Source organism: Antechinus flavipes, chromosome 3, assembly GCF_016432865.1.
Source record: "Antechinus flavipes isolate AdamAnt ecotype Samford, QLD, Australia chromosome 3, AdamAnt_v2, whole genome shotgun sequence".
Lineage (NCBI taxonomy): Eukaryota > Metazoa > Chordata > Mammalia > Dasyuromorphia > Dasyuridae > Antechinus > Antechinus flavipes.
In genome coordinates, this window is record NC_067400.1 from 272,067,527 (window position 1) to 272,088,419 (window position 20,893).

The following is a 20,893-nucleotide window of genomic DNA, read 5'->3' on the forward strand; positions in this document are numbered from 1 at the left end:
TAGGCAGGTCAGAGGTAAAAAGTTCTGATGGTGATTTAATAGAGATGAGTATTCTTTGATATCATAAGATGATCCTGGTAAATTTGTCTTCCCAACTCCCTAACAATCCTCTGGTTGATCAAAGTTCAATAGGTATTAAGAAGCTAACGCATCAATGAATTTGGATATTTTTAAAGGCATATTATTATAAATCAGCCCTTCCATAGCTATAATCAAGGTGAAAATTCTATCTGCATGAGAGCAGATTTGGTCTGATTCATTTTTCCATTGAGAATATGTCTCAATTGTTTAACTGATTCTGAGAAAATCCACAGTATAATAGATTGCCTTAAAGTCTTCCTCTTTATCCAGTCAGGATTCAAACAATGTCTATTGTTAAACGTTAACAATGCTGTTAAAAAACAAATGTTAAAGACAATTAAGGACATTCCTTAATGGCATCTCAAATATTTGAATTTTGATATCATATAAAATGATGTATACTAAATATTTTTAAAAGTCAAGATCAATTTACATTTGCATTCTTGAAAGCCAATAATAATAAAATAATGATAACAGCTAACATTTAAATATGTGCCAGGCATTATGTTCAACACCTAATGAATATTACTCATTTAATCCTCACAACAACCCTAGGAGATAGGTGCTAATGCTAGCATTATCCTCATTTTACAATTGAAGAACCTGAAGCAAATATAGGTCATACCCACAGCTCTAATTGTAAACCAAAGTAGAAATTTTAAAATGCCATTAGACTCTTTTTCTGTTCTCTACTCCACCCCTAGATACAAATCTTATTATTATACTATTTCACATATAAGCATTTTCTATACAAACTAAATATACTTTTCAACATACATAGTATGATGTTTCATAATTATATTTACATGGGATACCAGCACTGTGTAAATAACTACACAGTGAGGTAGAGAGCATATTAAACTTGGAGTTAATATGGCCTGAATTCACATCTGGCCTAAGATACTTACAACCTCTAACCCCTTGATGCCCCCAAACTGAAAAATCATGTCTTTAATACCTTATGAAATTAAGCATAATTTTACTCATGTACCTGCTCTTCTATCCTATTCTCCCCTGCATTACATCTCACTCCTTATTATCTATGACTTGTAAGTAAAGATTACAAGTTTAATTCTCTTTTGATATTTTGTTTCTTTGCTACTAAATGAGATTATAAAATTTTAGTTGAAGAATTCTACCTCCCAGTCTTCTGTAAATTTAAATTCTCAAGTTATACTCACAATCATTTTCAGATTTGCAGTTACTATTCTTGCAACTACAACTACAACTCCTCTTTCTCCTCCTCCTCCTCTTCTTCCTCTTCTACTTCCTTCTCCTCCTCTTTTTCCTACTATTACTACTAATAATAATGATAACAATAATACCTAAAATCTGTATTGTGATTTTAAGGTTTACCAAATACTTTACACCTATTATTTCAGAAAGTAATTGTTCTGGCATTACACACTAGTATCTGAATGAAGTAGTATTTTGGTCCTGTGCTCGCTCCAAAATATGACCTAAAACTATGTAAATTTAAGTTCTACTCTATTTTGCCATGCAAATAATTTTACATTTCTTTAAGAACACTTTAATATTTTTCTGGTAAGCAAAAAAAAATGTAAAACAATAATAGTTTCAGGCTAAAGGAGAATGTTAGTGAAGAAAGGAATGAACCTAAGGTCTAAAGAAAATGGTATGAAAACAGATGGAATGAAGTTAACAGTTGGTCAAACAAACAATATTTTAAAGGATATAAATGAAAATGTTGTTACAAAGCATTTATCAGATTCTATCAATCTGCTAAATTCACCCCAGAGGAAAGAGTAAAAAAAAAAAATAGAATATAAATTCCTTGAGATTACAAACTATTTCACATGTGTTCATATTTCTGCAGTCAAGAACATAGCTCCTACTTTAAAATTGCTGAGTTGAATTAGAAGAATGGAAATAATTGGCATGGCATTATTAGATAAGTAACTTACAAATACATTTACTCAGAATCTTGCATTTAAAGAGGCTATAAGAATTATGCAGTGAAAACTGTAGATGCTAGTAGTTAGTCTGCAAAGATGCATATTAATTCCTTCTGTATCTATCTGTATCTGTAAATTCCTTCAAATTCTGAAAGGAAAACTTTCTTAACAACATTCCCACAAAATTATCATCCAAAATTTACTGAAAGAGTTCTACGTCCTAAATCACTTCGTTTGAACTCTTGGATAGCTGTAATTATTTGAAGATTTCTTCTTTTATCATTCCCAAAACTACTTTTCTAAATATCCTATTCCTATGGAAATATGTTTGGAAGAATTGTACATGTTTAACCTATATTGAATTGTTTGCAGTCTTGGAAAGGGTGGAAGGGAGGGAGAGAGGGAGAAAAAATTGTAACACAAGGTTTTGTAAAAGTGAATGTTGAAAAATGTCTTTGTGTGTATTCAGAAAAATAAAATACTATTAAAAATAAAAATAAAATAAATCATATTCCTTCCCTCTATAGATTATATGGTGGAGATTGATATGAGATAAAATTTCTCAGTTTATATGTGGCTAGATTGTTGAGACCCTTAAAAAAGTCCAAGATTTAGTTGTATTAAGGTAGTCAATTAAGATTATAATAATGCCACTAAATTTAACAGTCTGATAGAAATGGACAAATTTTGGAGAGTTAGGATTAGCAAGGAAATAGACTGTTCTTCTAGTGATCATGTAACCCTCAAAAGTGGCGGCAATAGGAATACAAATAAGAAAATGGAGCTCAGAAACATCAAAAATGCAGAATCAGCAAGACTTAGCAACTGATTGACTATGGATAGGGAAGAATAAAAGATTTCAAAATGAAATACAGTGACCAATGGTGTCACAGATAGAAATAATGAACACACATTCTCAACAATAGTAATAGTGCCTACATCTCAAATTTATTGTGAGGATAAAATGTGATAATGCTTGTAAAGTGATTTATGCTTTTAAGGCACTATGTAAATATTAACTATTCTTACTTAAAGCTTTTAATTTTTTTATTAACGCTTTTTATTTTTCAAAACATATGCATGAACAATTCTTCAGCATTAGCCCTTGCAAAACCTGTGTTCCAGTTTTCCCTCCTTTTTCCCATGAATTCCCCTTGATGGCAAGTAGTCCAATATATGTTAAACATGGTAGAAATATGTTAAATATATGTATGGATATTTATACTATTATCATGCCACACAAGAAAAAAAAAAAAGAGAGGCAAAATAAATTGCAAGCAAACAACAACAAAAACAGTGAAAATCCTATCCTGTAAACCACACTCAGTTTCCACAGTCCTCTTTCTGGGTGTAGATGGCTTTCTTCATCACTGAACAATTGAAACTGGTTTGAATCATCTCATTGTTGAGGAGTCAAGTCCATCAGAACTGATCATTATATAATCTTCTTGATGCTGTGTATAATAATGTTTTGGTTCTGCTCATTTCACTTAGCATCAGTTCATGTAAGTCTCTCTAGGTCTCTCTGAAATCATCCTGTTGGTCATTTCTTTTAGAATAATAATATTCCATAACATTCATATACCATAATTTATTTAGCCATTCTCCAATTCATGAGCATCCACTCAGTTTCCAGTTTCTAGCTACTACAAAAAGGGCTGCCTTAAACATTTTTGCACATGTGGGTTCCTTTCCCTCCTTTAAGATCTCTTTGGGATATAAGCCATGTAGAAATACTGCTGGATCAAAGGAGATGCATAATTTGATAACTTTTTGAGCATAGTTCCAAATTACTCTCCATAATGGTTGGATCTGTTCACAGTTCCACCAACAATGTATCAATGTGTAGTGGTATCTCAGAGTTCTCTTAATTTGCATTTCTCTTATTAATAGTGTTTTAGAGCATTTTTTTCACATGACTAAAAATAGTTTCAATTTCTTCATTGAAAATTATAGGTCAAAGGATATGACCATTTATCAATTGGAAAATGATTTGAATTCTTACAAATTTGAGCCAATTCTCTATTTTAGAAATGAGGCCTTCATCAGAACTTTTCAATGTAAAAATGTTTTCCCAATTTATTGCTTCCCTTTTAATCATGTCTGCATTAAGTTTGTTTGTACAAAACCTTTTTAACTTAATATAATCAAAATTATCTATTTTGTGATCAATAATAATCTCCAGTTCCTCTTGGTCACAAATTCCTTCCTCCTCCACAGATCTGAGAAGTAAACTATCCTATGTTCTTTGAATTTGTTTATAATATCATTGTTTATGTCTAGACCATGAACCATTTCAATCTTATCTTAGTATACAGTGTTAGGTGTGGGTGAATGCCTAGTTTCTGCCATACTAGTTTCTAATTTTCCCAACAGTTTTTGTCAAATAGTGAATTCTTATCCCAAAAGCTGGGGTCTTTGGGTTTGTCAAATACTAGATCACTATAGTTATTGACTATTTTGTCCTGTGAACCTAACCTATTCCACTGATCAACTAGTCTATTTCTTAGCCAATACCAAATGGTTTTGATGGTCACTGCTTTATAATATAGTTTCAGATCTGGTATAGCTAGGCCATCTTCATTTGCTTTTTTTTTTTTTTCATTAATTTCCTTGAAATTCTTGACCTTTTATTCTTCTAGATAAATTTTGTTGTTATTTTTTCTAGGTCAGTAAAATAGTTTCTTAGGAGTCTGATTGGTATAGCACTAAATAAATAGGTTAGTTTAGGTAATAGCATCATCTTTATTATATTTGCTTGATCTATCCAAGAACACTTGATGTTTTTCCAATTATTTAGATCTAGCTTCATTGTATGAAAAGTGTTTTGTAGGTTTACTCATATAGTTCTTGACTTTCCCTTGGCAGATAGATTCCCAAATATTTTATACTATCACTCTGCTTTAAATGTCTTTCTTGTAAACAATATATTGTAGGGTTCTGCTTTTTAATTCAGTCTGCTATGTGCTTACACTTTATGGTAGAATTCACCCCATTCATATTTACAGTTAAAACTATTAATTCTGTATTTCTCGCCATATTATTTACCCCAAATTATACTTTGCTCTTTCTTTTCCCCCTTTCCTCCCAGTATTTTACTTATGATTCCCATTTGCCTCAAGCCACCCTCCTCTTTACAGCCCCTCCCCCTTTCTTATACTTTTCCCCTATTATTTCTGTTTTCCCTTCTATTAGCCTTCTCCTTCCCTTTTGCCTTTTCCCCTCCCACTTTTCCTAACCAAATATGTCTAATATTCTTTCTTAGAGCCAAATCTGATGAGACTAAAATTCACACAATGTTCATCCCCCTTCTTTCTTTCCCTCAATTATAAGAGGTTTCTTTGCCTCTTCAAGAGATGTAATTTTCCTCATTTTACCTTCACTTTCCCCCTTTTCTGATATAATCCCCTTTCCACCTCTAGTTTCTTTTTTATATTATAATAGTAAAATCAAATTATATATGCACTATGAACATCCATAATAGAAATATAGTTCTCAAGAGTTCTTTTCTTTTTACCTTCTTTTAAGTTCTATATTTGGAAGTCAAATATTTTTGTTCAGCTCTGGTCTTTTCATCAGAAATAAATGGAATTCACTTGTTTCATTGAATGTCCATCTGAAATAAAATGCTCAGCTTAGCAGGTAGTTTCTTTTTGGCTGCATTCCAATTTCCTTTGCATTTTGGAATATCAGATTCCAGGCCCTGTGATCCTTTAAGGTGGAAGCTACTAGGTCCTGAATAATCCTTATTATGGCTCCTCAGTATTTAATGTTTTTTTTCTGGCTGCTTGAACTATTTTTTCCTTGGTCCAATAGTTCTGAAATTTATTCATGATATTCCTTGGAGTTTTAATTTTGGGGTCTCTCTCAGGAGGTGTTTGGTGAATTCTTTCAATGGATATTTTACCTGCTTATGCTTGGCCTGCTTCCCTCCATGCCCTATACATCAGGGCAGTTCTCTGATGATTTCCTGAAAAATACTGTCTAGGTTCTTTTTTTCATCATGATTTTCAAGAAGTCCAATAATCCTTAAATTGTCTCTCCTACATCTATTTTCCAAGCCAGTTGTTTTCCCAAGTATGTATTTTATATTTTCTTCTATTTTTTTTTATTTTGCTTGACTGATTCTTTATATCTCATCAAGTCCTTCATTTCCATTAGTTAAGTTCTGAATTTTAGTGAATTATTTTCTTCATTTACTTTTTTAGTTCTTTTTGTATTTGTTCTATTGAATTTTTAAATGAGCTTTTTTATTGTTTGTTTTATGATTTTTTTCCATTTTACAAATTCTGTTTTTAAGGAATTGTTTTCTTTTTCCATTTCATAAATTCTGTGTTTCAGGAAGTTGTTTTCTTTTTCCATATTGTCAGATCTATTTTTTAAGGAGTTATATGCTTTTTTCATTTCACAAAGTCTATTTTGTAATGAATTTTCTTCAGATAATTTCTGCTTTTTCTTTTCCATCCCCTGTTGTAAAGTTCTCATTTCCTTTCCCCATTTTTCTTTTAGCTCTCTTTTAAGATCTTTTATAATTTCTTCTAGGAAAGTCCCTTTTCTAGAGGATCCATTTTTATCACCCTTTGGGGCTTCATCTAGAGACAATCTGCTTTTAGTCTCCTCAGGGTTTGAAATCTAGAACAGATTCTCTTTCTGCATAAAAACTATCTACAGCAGAGTTCTTTTTGCTTCTTTAGCCATTTTTTAAAAAGTTGAGATCTACTTTTAGGGTAAGGGAGGCTGCCCAAGCTTGTTCTACAAGCAGCCGGCTGCAGTGTGTCAATGCTGACTATGCTGAGTTTGTGCTGACTCACTTCCAGGGCTAGATGGGTGTGGCCAGGTCCCATGAGACTCTGGCATTTTGGGGTTCTCTATTATCCTTTTGTATTTGTGTTGCATGCTTTATAACTTCTATGCTGATCTACTGGATTGCAACTAGGCAGAGGAGCTAATACTGCTGTAGATTTCTCCCCACAGATTCCCTCTGTTGTACAGAGCTCTCACCACTCCAGGTTGTCTGTGCTACCAGCACTTGAAGTCTGTGCTTGGCCTGCTTATGCTTGGCCTGCTTCCCTCCATGCCCTATTGAAACAGACATTTTCTGGAGATCTTCAAAATTATCTTCTGCTGGTAATTTGTTGCACTCCCAATATTTATGGATTCTGCCAGTTCAGAACTAATTCAGAGACTGGATTTGATAATTAGTGTGGGGGTTGTGAGAGAAGATCAGAAAGAAATGTGTGTCCTCTCAGCCATCTTGGCTCCACAACTATTTTTCTTAAAAAGGAAAAAAATAACAAGCTCATTATTGTACTACTAAATTTTAGGTGTTGTGGTAATGATCCAGCCAAAATATACTACAAATAAGTGATTTACCATTGTACTATATCTTTCTTCCATTTTGCAGACAAATTTCTGAGAACATCATTTACAATAGGTACCTTTTCCTCCTGCTCCCTTAATTCTGTACAATCTGGCTTCTGATTTCATAATTCGACCAAAATTGGTCTATCCCAAGTTATTAATGATATCTTACTTGCCAAAAAAATAGGTAGAAGAAGAATCAAGTGAGAAAATAGTTTCTGAAAATCTAAAAAGTAGAATATCAAGGAGTGATCAATAAGGTCTAAGGCTGCAGAAAAGTCAAGGAGAATGGGGCCTGACAAAAGGTCACTGAATGTGCCAAAGTTACTATTGGAAAGGGCAATTTTGGGTGCAATGATAAGGTCAGGAGCTAGATTTTAAGGGATTCAAAAGAAATTTGAGAGGAGAAAAATGGATTCTACTATTATAGAGAACTTCCTTGAGGAGTTTAACTACAACAGATAAAAGAGATACAGGATAACCACAAGAATAGAAGGATCAAATGAGGGATTTCTTAGAATAGGGAAGACACAAGTATGTTTATAGGCAGTATGGAATAAACCAGTGGACAAGGAGAGATGAAAAATATTGAAATATATAAGGAAGAGTGAAACTGAAAGAAGGGGCAGTCTATTGGAAGAAATGGGGAATTTCTATATTATATATATTCTATTTCTATAATAGGAATGCCATCACTTGGGCAAGTAGAGGGTTAGCCTTACTAACGCGTAAAACCATTTCATCATGTAACATGGGTGAAAAAGAAGATAGTGGCAAAATACACCTGAATAATTAAGTAGAAAAGGATGGAAGAGAGATCTCAGCCTCAAATTTTTCCATAAAATATGAGATAAGATTCTCAGTGGAAAGAGTAAGGAGAGCTATTGGAAACTTGAAGAGGGATGAAAAGAGAGGGATAATGAGTTTATAAAAGAGTTATAGTAATATTGCCTAGCAATAGTGAGGGTCCAGATGAAGTTAAGTATATAAATCTGTAATTAACACAGTCAGAATGGTTGTATGATTTTCCCCATCCTCATTCATAACACATTTGTGGCAGAGAAGGCACACAGTGACAGGAGTGACTCAAGGCTGAGACTTGGCTGGACATGATTGGTGCTATGATAAATACACTAGAGATTCTTGAGGGGAGGAGAGTGTAGAGTTTAATTGGTTCTCCAAGGGATTAGGATGGGCAAAAGACCAGAATGACTGTTGCAGGAAAGATGGTGTTTAAATTTAAATTTGGCATTTGAAGCCTTTCACATCTAGTCCCAATATATCTTTTTTGAGAGGAGTGGAGGCAATTGGGGTTAAGTGACTTTTCCAGGGTAACACAATTATGAAGTATTAAGTGTCAGAAGTTGGATTTAAACTCAAGTTCTCCTGACTTCAGATTCAGTGCTAGCAGCCTACCCAATATGCCTTTCTAGCCTTATAATACATAATTTTTTCACATTTATTATTGTCCAGCCAAAAAATTCCTCAGGATGGCAGGTAAGTACAGTGGATACAGTGCTGGATTATAGTTTCAAATCTAGCCTCAGATACTTGCCAGCTTGTGACACTAGGCAAATCATTTAATCTCATGCTGCTATTTCCTTGTAAAAATGAAGTTAATAGCAACACCTATCTTCCAGGGTTGTTAGGAAGATCAAATGAAATAATAATTGTAAAGTGTTTAACACAGTGCACATGATAAGTAAATAATAAATGTTCTCTTCCTTGTCTTCTTTCTTTCCTGCTTGTACATTGTCCTCATCTTCCTTCCTCAAGTCTATATACTAGTTCCTCCTAGAAATCCTATTTTTTTGAGGGTCAAATCTGGTTCCCTCAGTATTAGCTCCTTTCTCCCACAAAGATTCTTATTTGTTTAGCATATACCCATATTATTTTACCTGATAGAATGCAAACTCTTAAATACATAAAATTTTATTTGTGTCTTTGTATCTTCAAAACCTTAATTAGTGCATGACACCCAGTAAGCACTTAATATATAACATTGATTGACTGAGTGAGGCAGTTGGCACTGTCAGAAGCTATAGTAAAGTCTAAGGATTTTTTTTGGGGGGGGAAGCAATTAGATTTATCGTTTAAGCTATTAATGCCTTTTGAAAGAGAAGTTTTAGTAATTAGAAAACTAACTTGAGTGGAAGCCAGATTGCAAGGAACTGGAGAGGAGGTAGGAAAGAAATGCAGACAACTGATATAAACTCCTTTTTTAAGAAGTTTAGTGTAAAAAATAGTGATACTTGAATGGGAAAGAGTGGCCAAATGAAGGTCTTCCTCTTCCTTTTCAGATTGAGAACATCTGAGAATATTTGTAAGATATAGGGGACTGAAGAGAGGAATAGATTCTGGGGAAAAGTGATGGTTTCAGTTTTTTATATATTCATTTTGAGATGCCAGAAGGTCATCTAGAAAGTTATTATTAGCCACTTTTACTGTCTAGTTTTTGACTTGAGGTATCAAGCAAATAGGTATTATTATATTGTCTCATTTAACATTTAATAATACATAAGTACTTGATACTTGTTCATTTTGGAACTTCTTATCAGGATAAACTTCACAGTGCCATCCAGCTTTACAAATGCATATTTAAATTCTTTCTAACTGTAAAGAAAGAAAGAAAAAAACAAAGTTCAGGAGCGACTTTGTCAATATATATAGTGAACCAGACAGAGAAACAAACCCACCTCAGATCAAGCAAGCAAGGGCAGCATTTCACCAAGTAAATTATGCTGTCCTTGTGCACAGGCATTACATTACACAAACTGTTCTTCTAAGTGAGAGAATTTGTCCCTTAGAAATTGCTCATTGGTACATTTGGATGCTATGCATCATGTTAAAGATCCATAAATGTCACCATGGTGGGGTTAGATATGATGCATTGTAATATCTTCCCCAAATCTGCATAGAGTTCTTCTGCTCAACAGATTGTCATGATGCATTGCTTTGAAAGCCTTACTACAGTGCTTCAGGGACACTGAGATGCCTCATGGGAATCTCCCTAAATCATTGTCACATGGATAGAAATACTAAGAGACTAGGATATCATTTTTTGGACATGACAAAAAGAACCCTTAAATAAAACTTTTTATGTTGATGGTATAGGGATTTTCTGCAAATATTTTGTGATGTATTATACCTCTTTGTTATGAAGAGTAAAGCTGGCATATTCCAGTTCCAATAATTAAATAGTGTGGCTTCTGATTCTAGCATCATCTCAGCACTTCATTAGTTCCTTATAGCCCATATGGAAATTCTCATTATTTTTGCTATATCATCATCAAATGAGCAACCCAAGAGTTTATCCCCTTTCAAAATAGTCATACCTATATACTTTCAGCATTTACATTTTCCAACTTGTCCTGGATTATTTCCTGCAGGCACTTCGAGGAGAAATTGCCCCTCTTGAAGAAAATGTAAACCACATCAATGGCCTTGCCCGACAACTCACAACATCCGGTATTCAGCTTTCTCCATTTAACCTCAATAGTCTGGAAGACCTGAATACCAGGTGGAAACTTCTGCTGGTAAGCTTTCTGTGATCACCTTGCCATTCTACCCTAGAAAACAGAAAAGTAGTCATTTCATCTTATCTTTGCGGTTAACATTTTGCAAAACTAGACACTCAGAACCACTTTGGAAACTTCTAAATGCCTAAATTTTAAAGAATCTCCAAGCTTAATAATAACCCTCTTTTTAGTGACTCACATCGTTTCTCAAGTTCACACTAAATATTTTGCAAGATAAAATAGCACACAATCAACTATAATAAGTTGAATTGGTAACGTCAAGTTAACACTTACCTGTTTGTTTCAAAGTTGATAAAGCACCTTTTTATTATAGAGTGTAGGAAATCTAATTTGTACCTTGTTTAACAATGATGCTAGTTGCCAAATCCATTGGACATCAAACACAAGAATCTCAATGTGAAGAGCTTAAATGGAAGCTCTTCACATTTTTAGTGTAATAAATGCAGTGGGAGTTTTACTTCAGAAGTGTAATTATATTCCCATTTGGACAATTATTGGCAGGGAAATAGGACATATCTCCCCAGGCAGGGAGATATGTGCTTCTATATGTATAGAAATACATATAGCCTTCAGTCCTCTTGAGCATACAACTACTACCCCATGGCCATTCCAACAACTTCCCAAGTGGCTATAGTGAAAACGTACATCTTCTGTCAATAATAGTAAATCACAAGGCTTTACAAAGCAGTTACTCAACTCCTCTTCTATGAGGTAGAAATATTATAATTCCCAATTTTCATATGAATTAACTGAGATTCAGAAAGCATAAAACACTGTCCACATTTACATGGCTAGTAAGTGTCAGAGTTAGGACTTACTTCTGACTCTATATCTATTGTTATTAAACCTCTCTAACAATAACAGATGCTGCCATTTTCAGCTGAGTGATTGTCTGCATTATCTTGCTTTAAATGCATAACAGGAGGGGATACAGAGAGTGATATTGTGCTTTCACAGTTTCGTAGAGTGTGGTGTTGTATGCTCTTGAGGATGGAAAAGAGAACCAGGCAGGATGTGTGCTTTCAAGACTTTAATGAAAAAAATGAATAACCAGATCTCTTTTTCTACCAACAATTTATGAGTATAGCTCAGAATCTTACCAAAAAGCATAGTAGATCTTTAACAAATAATTTTTTTTAATAGATCCGGTATGCCCTGTAAGATCCGGAACAATGTAAGCCTTGTAGGTGATAGAAGGTTATGAAGCATTGGTATAACTGATTATTATAAATTCTGTTGATAAAAGTATGATAGCACTAAATGGTTAGTTACATGTCTTTCTATGTCTGTGTTATCCATACTCTGCTTAACTGTTGTATACTATTAAATTCTTATCAGTTACAATCCTTAATATATTTTCCATTTCAAGCATAAATAAGGAAAATGATAACTGTCCAAAGAAAATCAATGGCCACATTTGTTTCATTCAAGCACACTTGAACTGTATCTTAGAATTTTTTTTTCAGACAGCTAAAAAGCTATATTCATTTTTAAAATGAGGTGCAAGATTTGTGATAGGAACCTATAAATTCACAAATGATGCTGAAGGATTGTGACTTGTACAAAATCATCACTAAGAAACTTTTTCCAGATGCATTATTTATTTAGATATTATGTTTTAGAAAATATTAGCAATTTAATGTAATCGATTCTTTAAAATGACTAAGAACTTGGTTGAAAGTATAAGGAAATAAAATATCTATATGTCAGTAAAAGGAAAATACACAATAAAATATGATTCAGTTTCTTTTTTTTTTTAATAATTTTTTATTGATAGAACACATGCCAGGGTAATTTTTTACAGCATTATCCCTTGCATTCATTTCTGTTCTGATTTTTCCCCTCCCTCCCTCCACCCCTTCCCCCAGATGGCAAGAGTCCTTTACATGTTGAATGGGTTGCAGTATATCCTAGATACAATATATGTGTGCAGAACCAAACAGCTTTCTTGTTGCACAGGGAGAATTGAATTCAGAAGGTATAAATAACCCGGGAGGAAAAACATAAATGCAAGCAGTTTATATTCATTTCCAGTGTTCTTTCTCTGGGTGTAGCTGCTTCTGTCCATCTTTGATCAATTAAGGCTCTCTTTATCAAAGAGGTCCACTTCCATCAGAATACATCCTCAAACAGTATCGTTGTTGAGGTATATAATGATCTCCTGGTTCTGCTCATTTCACTCAGCATCAGTTCATGTAAGTCTCGCCAGTCCTCTCTGTATTCATCCTGCTGATCGTTCCTTACAGAACAATAATATTCCATAACGTTCATATACCACAATTTACTCAACCATTCTCCAATTGATGGACATCCTTTCATTTTCCAGCTTCTAGCCACTACAAACAGGGCTGCCACAAATATTTTGGCACATACAGGTCCCTTTCCTTTCTTTAATATCTCTTTGGGGTATAAGCTCAGTAGAAACACTGCTGGATCAGAGGGTATGCACAGCTTGATAACTTTTTGAGCATAATTCCAAATTGCTCTCCAGAATGGCTGGATATGTATATGATTCAGTTTCTTTTGAAGTTGCCTCTAGGTTGTTCCTCTATTTTATATTATTGACATATCCTTAATTCTAGTCTCCACATTTCTTCTCATGTCCCTATATGATATTTGGATATTTTTATATAGTAATCAAAATATTTTGGCAGAAAATAATCCAAAGCTTTGAAAATGAGTAGCTATGCTTTAATGACCAAAACAGTATAAATCCATATTAAATATTTCATCAAAATGATCGGTAGAAGCAATCTCTTTCCATTTTTGTTTTTCTATCCTCAGCACTCATTTTCATGAGTTCACATCCAAATTCAGACACTAACTATCTGTATGATCCTGGGCAAATTACTTCACTTTGCCTCAGTTTCCCATCTATAGAATGAACTGGAGAAGGAAATGGCAAAGCCACTCTTATATCTTTGCCAAGAAAACCCCAAATGGGATCATGAAGTTTGGTATAGCTAAACACCACAAAATCTAAACTATAATTAGCTTATTCTTCCATTTTGTATGTCCAGGATGCTTGTTAATATATATTGCATATATTTCTCTTGGTGAAAAGCCATTTGTAAAACATTTTGATAATTCATTGATAACACTAGGGCCATAGTTTGATCTTTCTTTGGCTCAGCTTAAATCACTCACATTCAAAGTTTTATCCTCGGACAACTATCACACAAATGTATACTTTACACCAAAAGACCTGCCAGGGAAAAGAGCATGCTATACAAGCCCATTACCACTGTAAAACAATTCAAACTTTATGATTTGGCAGTTGATCAGTCATAACATCTCTACATCTGTAGGACAAGGTACATCTTTATCTTGTGTTTTTCTGAGAGATATGGAGACATTTTTCAGCATCAAAAATAATAGCATGAAGCTTGTGTGCATACACACTATCATTATATCGCTTCTATTTCTATAAGAAATGAATGGTTTTCAAGAATCATATACTTGAAATTAGGAGGGAGCTTTTAAAGGCTATTTAATCCAACTCCTTGATTTATCAGATCTGGAAACTGAGCCACAGAGAGGTTGAAACTTATCCAAATACTTCAAATAATAGATATAAACCTAATCCATTGTTCTTAAAATGGCTAATTGACCTAATGCCAGACTGAATTTCTTCCTTCCAACAGGGACATCACATAAGAGTTCATAATTGTATATATTGATGAACCTTTCACTGATTTTTCTCACCTAATATTAACGCAGTACCATATCTGCCCAAAGATCATTCTAATCTATTCCAAAGGCAAGTAACAGTGCAATGAATTAGATAGTAGACTTGAAGTGGGGAACAATTGAATTCAAATTCAGCCCCAGACACTTGTTATCTGTGTGACCTTGAACAAATCACTTAACCTACGTCTTCCTCAGTTCCTTGAGTTGTAATATGGGGATAATAATGGTACCTAACTCCTAGAGTGATTATGAGAATCAAATAATATTTGTAAAGCACTTAGCATAGTACTTAACACAGAATTGCCATTTAATAAATTCTCATTCCCTTCCTGCCTGCCTTCTTTGACCTAAAGTGCAAAATCTAATGAATACATAATCTAATTAGTCAGGTATAGTGGTGGAATCTTTATAGTCAGACTTCTTGAAGATTTCTAAGATTTAAGTGGTATAAAGGATACCACAGAAGCAAATAGTCCTGCTTGTTCAAGTTGTTATTATTCAGTCATTTTTAGTCATGTCTAAATTTTTATGACCCCATTTGAGGATTTCTTGGCAAAGAAATTTGCCATTCCCTTCTCTAGTTCATTTTACAGATGAGGAAACTGAGGCCAACAGGATGAAGTGATTTGTACAGGTCATATAGGTGGTAAGTGTCTGAGGCCAGATTTGAATTCAGGAAGAGTGTTTTCTGACTAGTCTGAGTGCTCTCTCCACTATTAATTAATGCATCCCTGAATGGGAATTTCCTTCAACAAATTTTATAAAAAAAAAAAAAAAAAATTCTAATGAGTCACCTGCTATTTCCTTAGTTAGCTTATTACACATTTGAGCAATCTAATTATCAGAAATTTTCCCCTCTATCAAACCTAGTTTTGCCTTGCTCTGACTTTCACCCAAGTTCTACCCTCTAGAATCATGCAGAACCAGACTGCTTCCTCATCCACATGAAAGCCCTTCACATACGTAGAAATATAATGTACATGTTTAGTACTTTTCTCCGAGCATATTAAGTCCTCCCAATGATGTTCATGGAATGGCTGTTCCACAGGAAATAAGGGTCCCCTTCAAGCAGAAGCTGGATGACCATTTGGGTAGGTCTTAGTGGAGATTCACATTCATAGGATTGAGAACTAAAATCCCTATCAACTCTAAAATTCTATCATTCAATGGTTTTAACTATTTTGAGCTGTGTCACCACCTTAGTTTTTCCCTCTAAGTATAATCCCTAATTTAACAATTTGTCACTATTATTCAGACTGTTAGTTATGTCTGACTCTTCATGACCCCCCTGTACCATTCTGTTCATGGGATTTTCTCTCCACTGAGCCCCCTAGCTGCCTCCACTTTATTAATACCTTCTCTAAAATGTGTCACCCAGACCTGAATATATGTTATATATGGTCTGATCAGAAGTAATCTGTTACTTCTTTAATCATATACACCATACATTTCTTAATGCAGTCTAAAAATGCTTTAGCTTTCTTGTATCCCACATCTCATTGTTGATTCATGTTGAACTTGCAGTCCACTAAAACTAAAAAATCTTTTTTCAGAAGAACAAAGGTTTTAGTTTACATGTTGGCTCGCCCATTATACTGTGACCTCTTTTAGTAGCAGAAACTGTTTTCGCTTTCTTTGTATCCCTAGCACTCAGCATGGGAGCCTGACACATAAAAGGTGTTTAATAAATGCTTGTTGACTTCAATGGCATGTACTTTCTCCTGAAATTGGCAGGAAATTGGCAACCTAGAATCCTGAATTCTTTCAACTGCACTCAGTGTAGATTTGGTAGACCCTATAAGTCGTTGATGAGAAGGAAGCTTTTTTTAAAATCTTCAAGAAATGTGGATTTTTTTCCCCATAATTCGAACTAATTTGCTTGTCCATTCAGTCAAAATAATAATCTTATACTCTGCATAAACAGCTACATAAACACTAAAGTAACACTACATTAATTACTCACATATTCTTAGAAATAAATTAGTTAGAAGTCTATTTTCTTCCTCCCTGCAATATCACTCCTCCAAGATATGTATAGTCAAGAATTTGTCTATTTCTTTGAAAAACAAATCTATCTCAGATATACAGGTTTAATTGTATGAACACATTTATTTGACTATAAATGTATAGGAGAGATTATTAGTGACAAAATAAGTTTTAAAATATACATACCTTCGTATGGATTTCTGCAGATGTGTTATATATATTTTTTTATTTTTAGAATGTATTCATTATAATTTAAATATTCAGGCTTTATAAACATTTTTTGGAATGTAGAATACACTTGACTTGTTTTTAGTATTCTAGTCCTTTTTTAATGACTCTCAGAGATATTAATTTTGAAAACTTCCCTTTGCAAGTGAATGGATTAGTGATCTCTGCAATGTACCCATTAAAATCACACCTGTAGAATTCAACATAAAATTGTCAAGCATTATATTCATCATAATTCTTAGTACTAAGCAATAGTGCTAAAGTCAACCAAAAGTAAATTTCGTGAATTTGTTTTTAAAGCAAAACAATTATTAATATTGAACCAATTAGAAATTGATACCAAAAATGAAAGTGAAAAGTTATTTATGAATGACTTTATAAATATTTCAAAGATAGGTATGTACATATTATCACATATATTACATACAAATACATATTTAAGTTTGTGGTCATTCTTTCCTGAGAAATACATGAACTGTATACGGGAATACTTTCTCTGTATGTACTGCATGTATGTACATCAGGAATTATGTGTGTTCATGCAAAGAGCCTATCTTCATGATCTATAGAAACTTTTGGAAGAAAACAATTATGTTAAAAAGCTCAGTAAAATGAAGGTATTGCCCATTGTGAAGTTTCTTAAAATAGATTAAGGAACAGAGTATCATGAATTATGGATTAGACTTTACAAAACATTGCTTTTCTGCTTATGACTTTGTCATTGCCTTTCTTACCTCCAAGGCACTATAACTTTTATAATTCTAAGACTGCAAATCAAATTGAAATTCTCCTCTCTGGCCAAATCACCTGTCTTTCCCTCTTGCTTACATCCTCATCTGTCTCAGCCAACTCTTTGTCCTCACCATGACCTTTATTCCCCAAACCTTCCATATTTCCTCAGATCATCATCATTTTGTTCTGATTGTACTTGCCATCCCAGTTACTCACACTCATATCTAGGCATTTCCATGAAGCATTTGTTTCTCCTCTCCATTGGTGGTATCTGAGATTAGATTTAGAATTGGAAAGAACCTTGAAAGTCATTCAGACTAACCCTGTAATTTTAAAGATAAGGAACAAGCTACTACTACTACTTCTTCTTCTCCTTTTCCTCTTCTTTTTCCTTCTCTTCCTCTTTTTTCTTTCTCCTGTTCCTCCTCCTTCTGCTTCTTTTTGAATTCTTCTTTTGAAAGCTTTTGATTCCCTTTGTTAAGTCTCTATATTTTAAAAGTTTTCCATTCCACATAGTTTGGAGAGATCAGGAGTAGATGGTAAATAATATTTAATATGTATTTTTCTTATATTTTTATGAATTACAGCTATATCTGTGAAAAGATTATAGACAACAATTACATCTATGATAATACTGTAGCTCCAGAACAGCTTATTTTTGAATTGTCAAAAGTAGGTTCAGTATTTATACTGTTGGAATTCGTATTTGTTTTTGAAAACTAATGACCTTCTAAGATAGAATTTTCATCATCTGATAATGTTTTATATGTATGGCGAAGATACTAAATTTTTGCAGTCTATAATGTTAAGTTTCTGATACTTTCTTGCATAATCTGCATTTATCAGTCAATGCATCTGGAATCCCTAAGGAGAAGGTTTCTATGACTTTTGGTGACAATGACTTTATCCTGCTGTCACAAACCTCTTTATTCTGTAAACAAAAATGCAGGATTCAATCATTCCAATCATGATTATTTTGATTAAGAGATATAATTTTCTTTGTATAAAGAACTCCCAGTAAGGAAATTCCCTTTGTCAATGCTATGATTATTGTTGTTTAGTCAATTAGACATGTTGAACCCTTTAAAGATATTGCATTATGCAGAAAACTATAGAAAACCTAAAACTGATTGAAGAAGTTTGAGAGAGCCAGTTGTTAATTTCACTTCCTTCACTTTTTTTTTTTTTTTTTTTTTTTTTTTTACTTTTGATGGCAAAGGTTACTGGTTTCTTCTCAGAATGTCCTTTGGCATTCTTTGGGCACAAACCTTAAAAAATAATTCTATTGCTATATAAAACATGAGATAAAAGTTCAAGAAAAAATGATGAATTCCAGTCTGCTTATCTGCATTGTCTAATAGAATTTGTTTATGACAATTTATCATGATTATTTATATTGGGATGGACTTTAATAGGTATGATATAAGTATGTATTACACTAGTGTAAGCCACATTCCATTTTCTCTGGTTTTTGTTCATATCTTTCCATAAATCCTCCATAAAAATTTTCCTCGGGTCAGATTTTAATTTTAGTTTGGTATTTTAAGAATATACAATTTCATCAATGTGTAATGTCTGGACTAGCTCTCTGGAGGATCTCTGGATGAGCCTTGGTCCTTGGACTTAGTGGATTAGTGATGAAGGCAGGGGAGCCACCAGGAAGATCTCTCTTTCTGTCTCCTTCTTCTGTGTCTCCTCTATGTATGAGTCCCTCATCTGTGTCTCTTCTTTGTGCCTGAGTCTGATTGAGCTCTAGTCTCCAATCCTCTCAGCCCTTAAATACCCCAGTCTGATTATATCACTACATCATACTAAATATATGCCAACTAGAGTGATTATATCATTATATCAAACTAGAGTGATTGTATCATTATATCACACTAGAATGATTACATCATCATATCACACTAAGTATATGTGAACTAGAGAGCCATTGTCTCATCAATCACACTGAGTAAACACCCTGCTGTAAGTATCCTTGCTTCAAGTATACCTTTCCCAGAGTTCTCCACTATCTGTGGCCCTCTATACAATGTGCTGAAGTTTTTGGCCACTATATATTTATTTGGGCACTGTCTGTGAAATCCTCAAGGAACTATGATATGTAATGGTGAGAGGGATATTTACTCTGTAGAGGGCCACAGAGAGTGGGGAATTCCTCATGTTAATTCATGTTGTTTGTTACATCACTACTAGCCTGAGTTATATTACTATGTGCTTGTGTAATACCTCCCGTGCTGATGGATTTATATATACCTGTTTCAAGTGAGATCCTTCAGCCGAGGAAACCTGCTAACAATATCTGGTTTGACTCCTCATTTCCCTTTGGTGCCCACCTCCCTTCCTGAGAAGTCAGGGAGGGGGTGACCACCTGTGTTCTAAAACAAAAGAAAGTGGGAAATGTAGCAGGCCACGGATAGTGAGAGAACTTAGGGAAAGATATACTTGAAGGAAGGATACTAACAGCAGGGTGTTTACTCAGTGTGATTGATGAGAAATGGTTCTCTAGTTTACATATACTTAGTTTGGTATAATGATATAATTATTCTAGTTTGATATAATGATATAACCACTCTAGTTGGCATATATTCAGTGTGATATAATGGTTCTACAGTTGATACATGCTCAGTGTGCTATAGTGATGTAATCATACTAAGATATGCAGGGGCTGAGAGGACTGGAGACCAGAGCTCAAGCCCAAGCTCAGTCTCAGACTCAGACACGACACAGAGGAGACACAGACAAGGAATCAGACACAGAGCAGACATAGAAGATGGAGACAGAAACAGAGATCCTCTCTTGTCTTCATCATTCCTTCACCAAAGACGAAGATTCATCCAGAGATCCTCCAGAGTTGGACATTACAACATTGTAGCTAACCTGGTAATTTAGTTTACACTTGTTACTCAGATTGGTGATCTCATCAATGTGAGTATTCCTTCCAATAACAAAGATTCCAGACAGTCCATCCTTTTGAACCCTTTTCCATGTCCTTTCTAAAATTCATCATAGGATCTATCTTTCTTTTTCATAAGTATGCCAGTTAAGCACATGAGTTATCTATGGCTTATCACTGATATTCATTTTCAGATCTTTGAAGACTAGTATTCTGCAGCTTACAACCTTATCACATATATCAAGTTCCAGACATTGCAAAACCTCTCGGATGAGATTTATAGGCACTCAAAAGAGTTTGTCCTAACCAGTCACTCAGAGAAAACCAAGCAAATAAATGATGCTTATTGTTCGGAGACACTAGACAATGATGTGCACTCAGATGGAGAGCTTATAGAATCCACCTATCAATGATAATAACAACATTTAATATTTAATTAACACTTAATAACATTTAATTTACAA

General features: G+C 33.9%; 1 protein-coding gene and 2 long non-coding RNA genes across 3 annotated transcripts in view; 1 reads left to right on the plus strand and 2 right to left on the minus strand.

The window, feature by feature from the left end:
- LOC127557709 (uncharacterized) overlaps window positions 1-10,792 on the minus strand; it is a 23,878-nt gene extending 13,086 nt beyond the window's left edge. Inside the window, exon 1 of the long non-coding RNA XR_007952595.1 lies at window positions 10,694-10,792. This is a non-coding gene — a long non-coding RNA (uncharacterized LOC127557709). The remainder of the gene's footprint in view (window positions 1-10,693) is intronic.
- DMD (dystrophin) overlaps window positions 1-20,893 on the plus strand; it is a 2,219,276-nt gene that overhangs the window by 1,850,829 nt on the left and 347,554 nt on the right. The window contains exon 60 of the mRNA XM_051991017.1: window positions 10,748-10,894. Coding sequence (XP_051846977.1) covers window positions 10,748-10,894 — 147 coding nt within the window. The remainder of the gene's footprint in view (window positions 1-10,747; window positions 10,895-20,893) is intronic.
- LOC127557710 (uncharacterized) overlaps window positions 10,851-20,893 on the minus strand; it is a 22,217-nt gene continuing 12,174 nt past the window's right edge. Inside the window, exon 4 of the long non-coding RNA XR_007952596.1 lies at window positions 10,851-10,927. This is a non-coding gene — a long non-coding RNA (uncharacterized LOC127557710). The remainder of the gene's footprint in view (window positions 10,928-20,893) is intronic.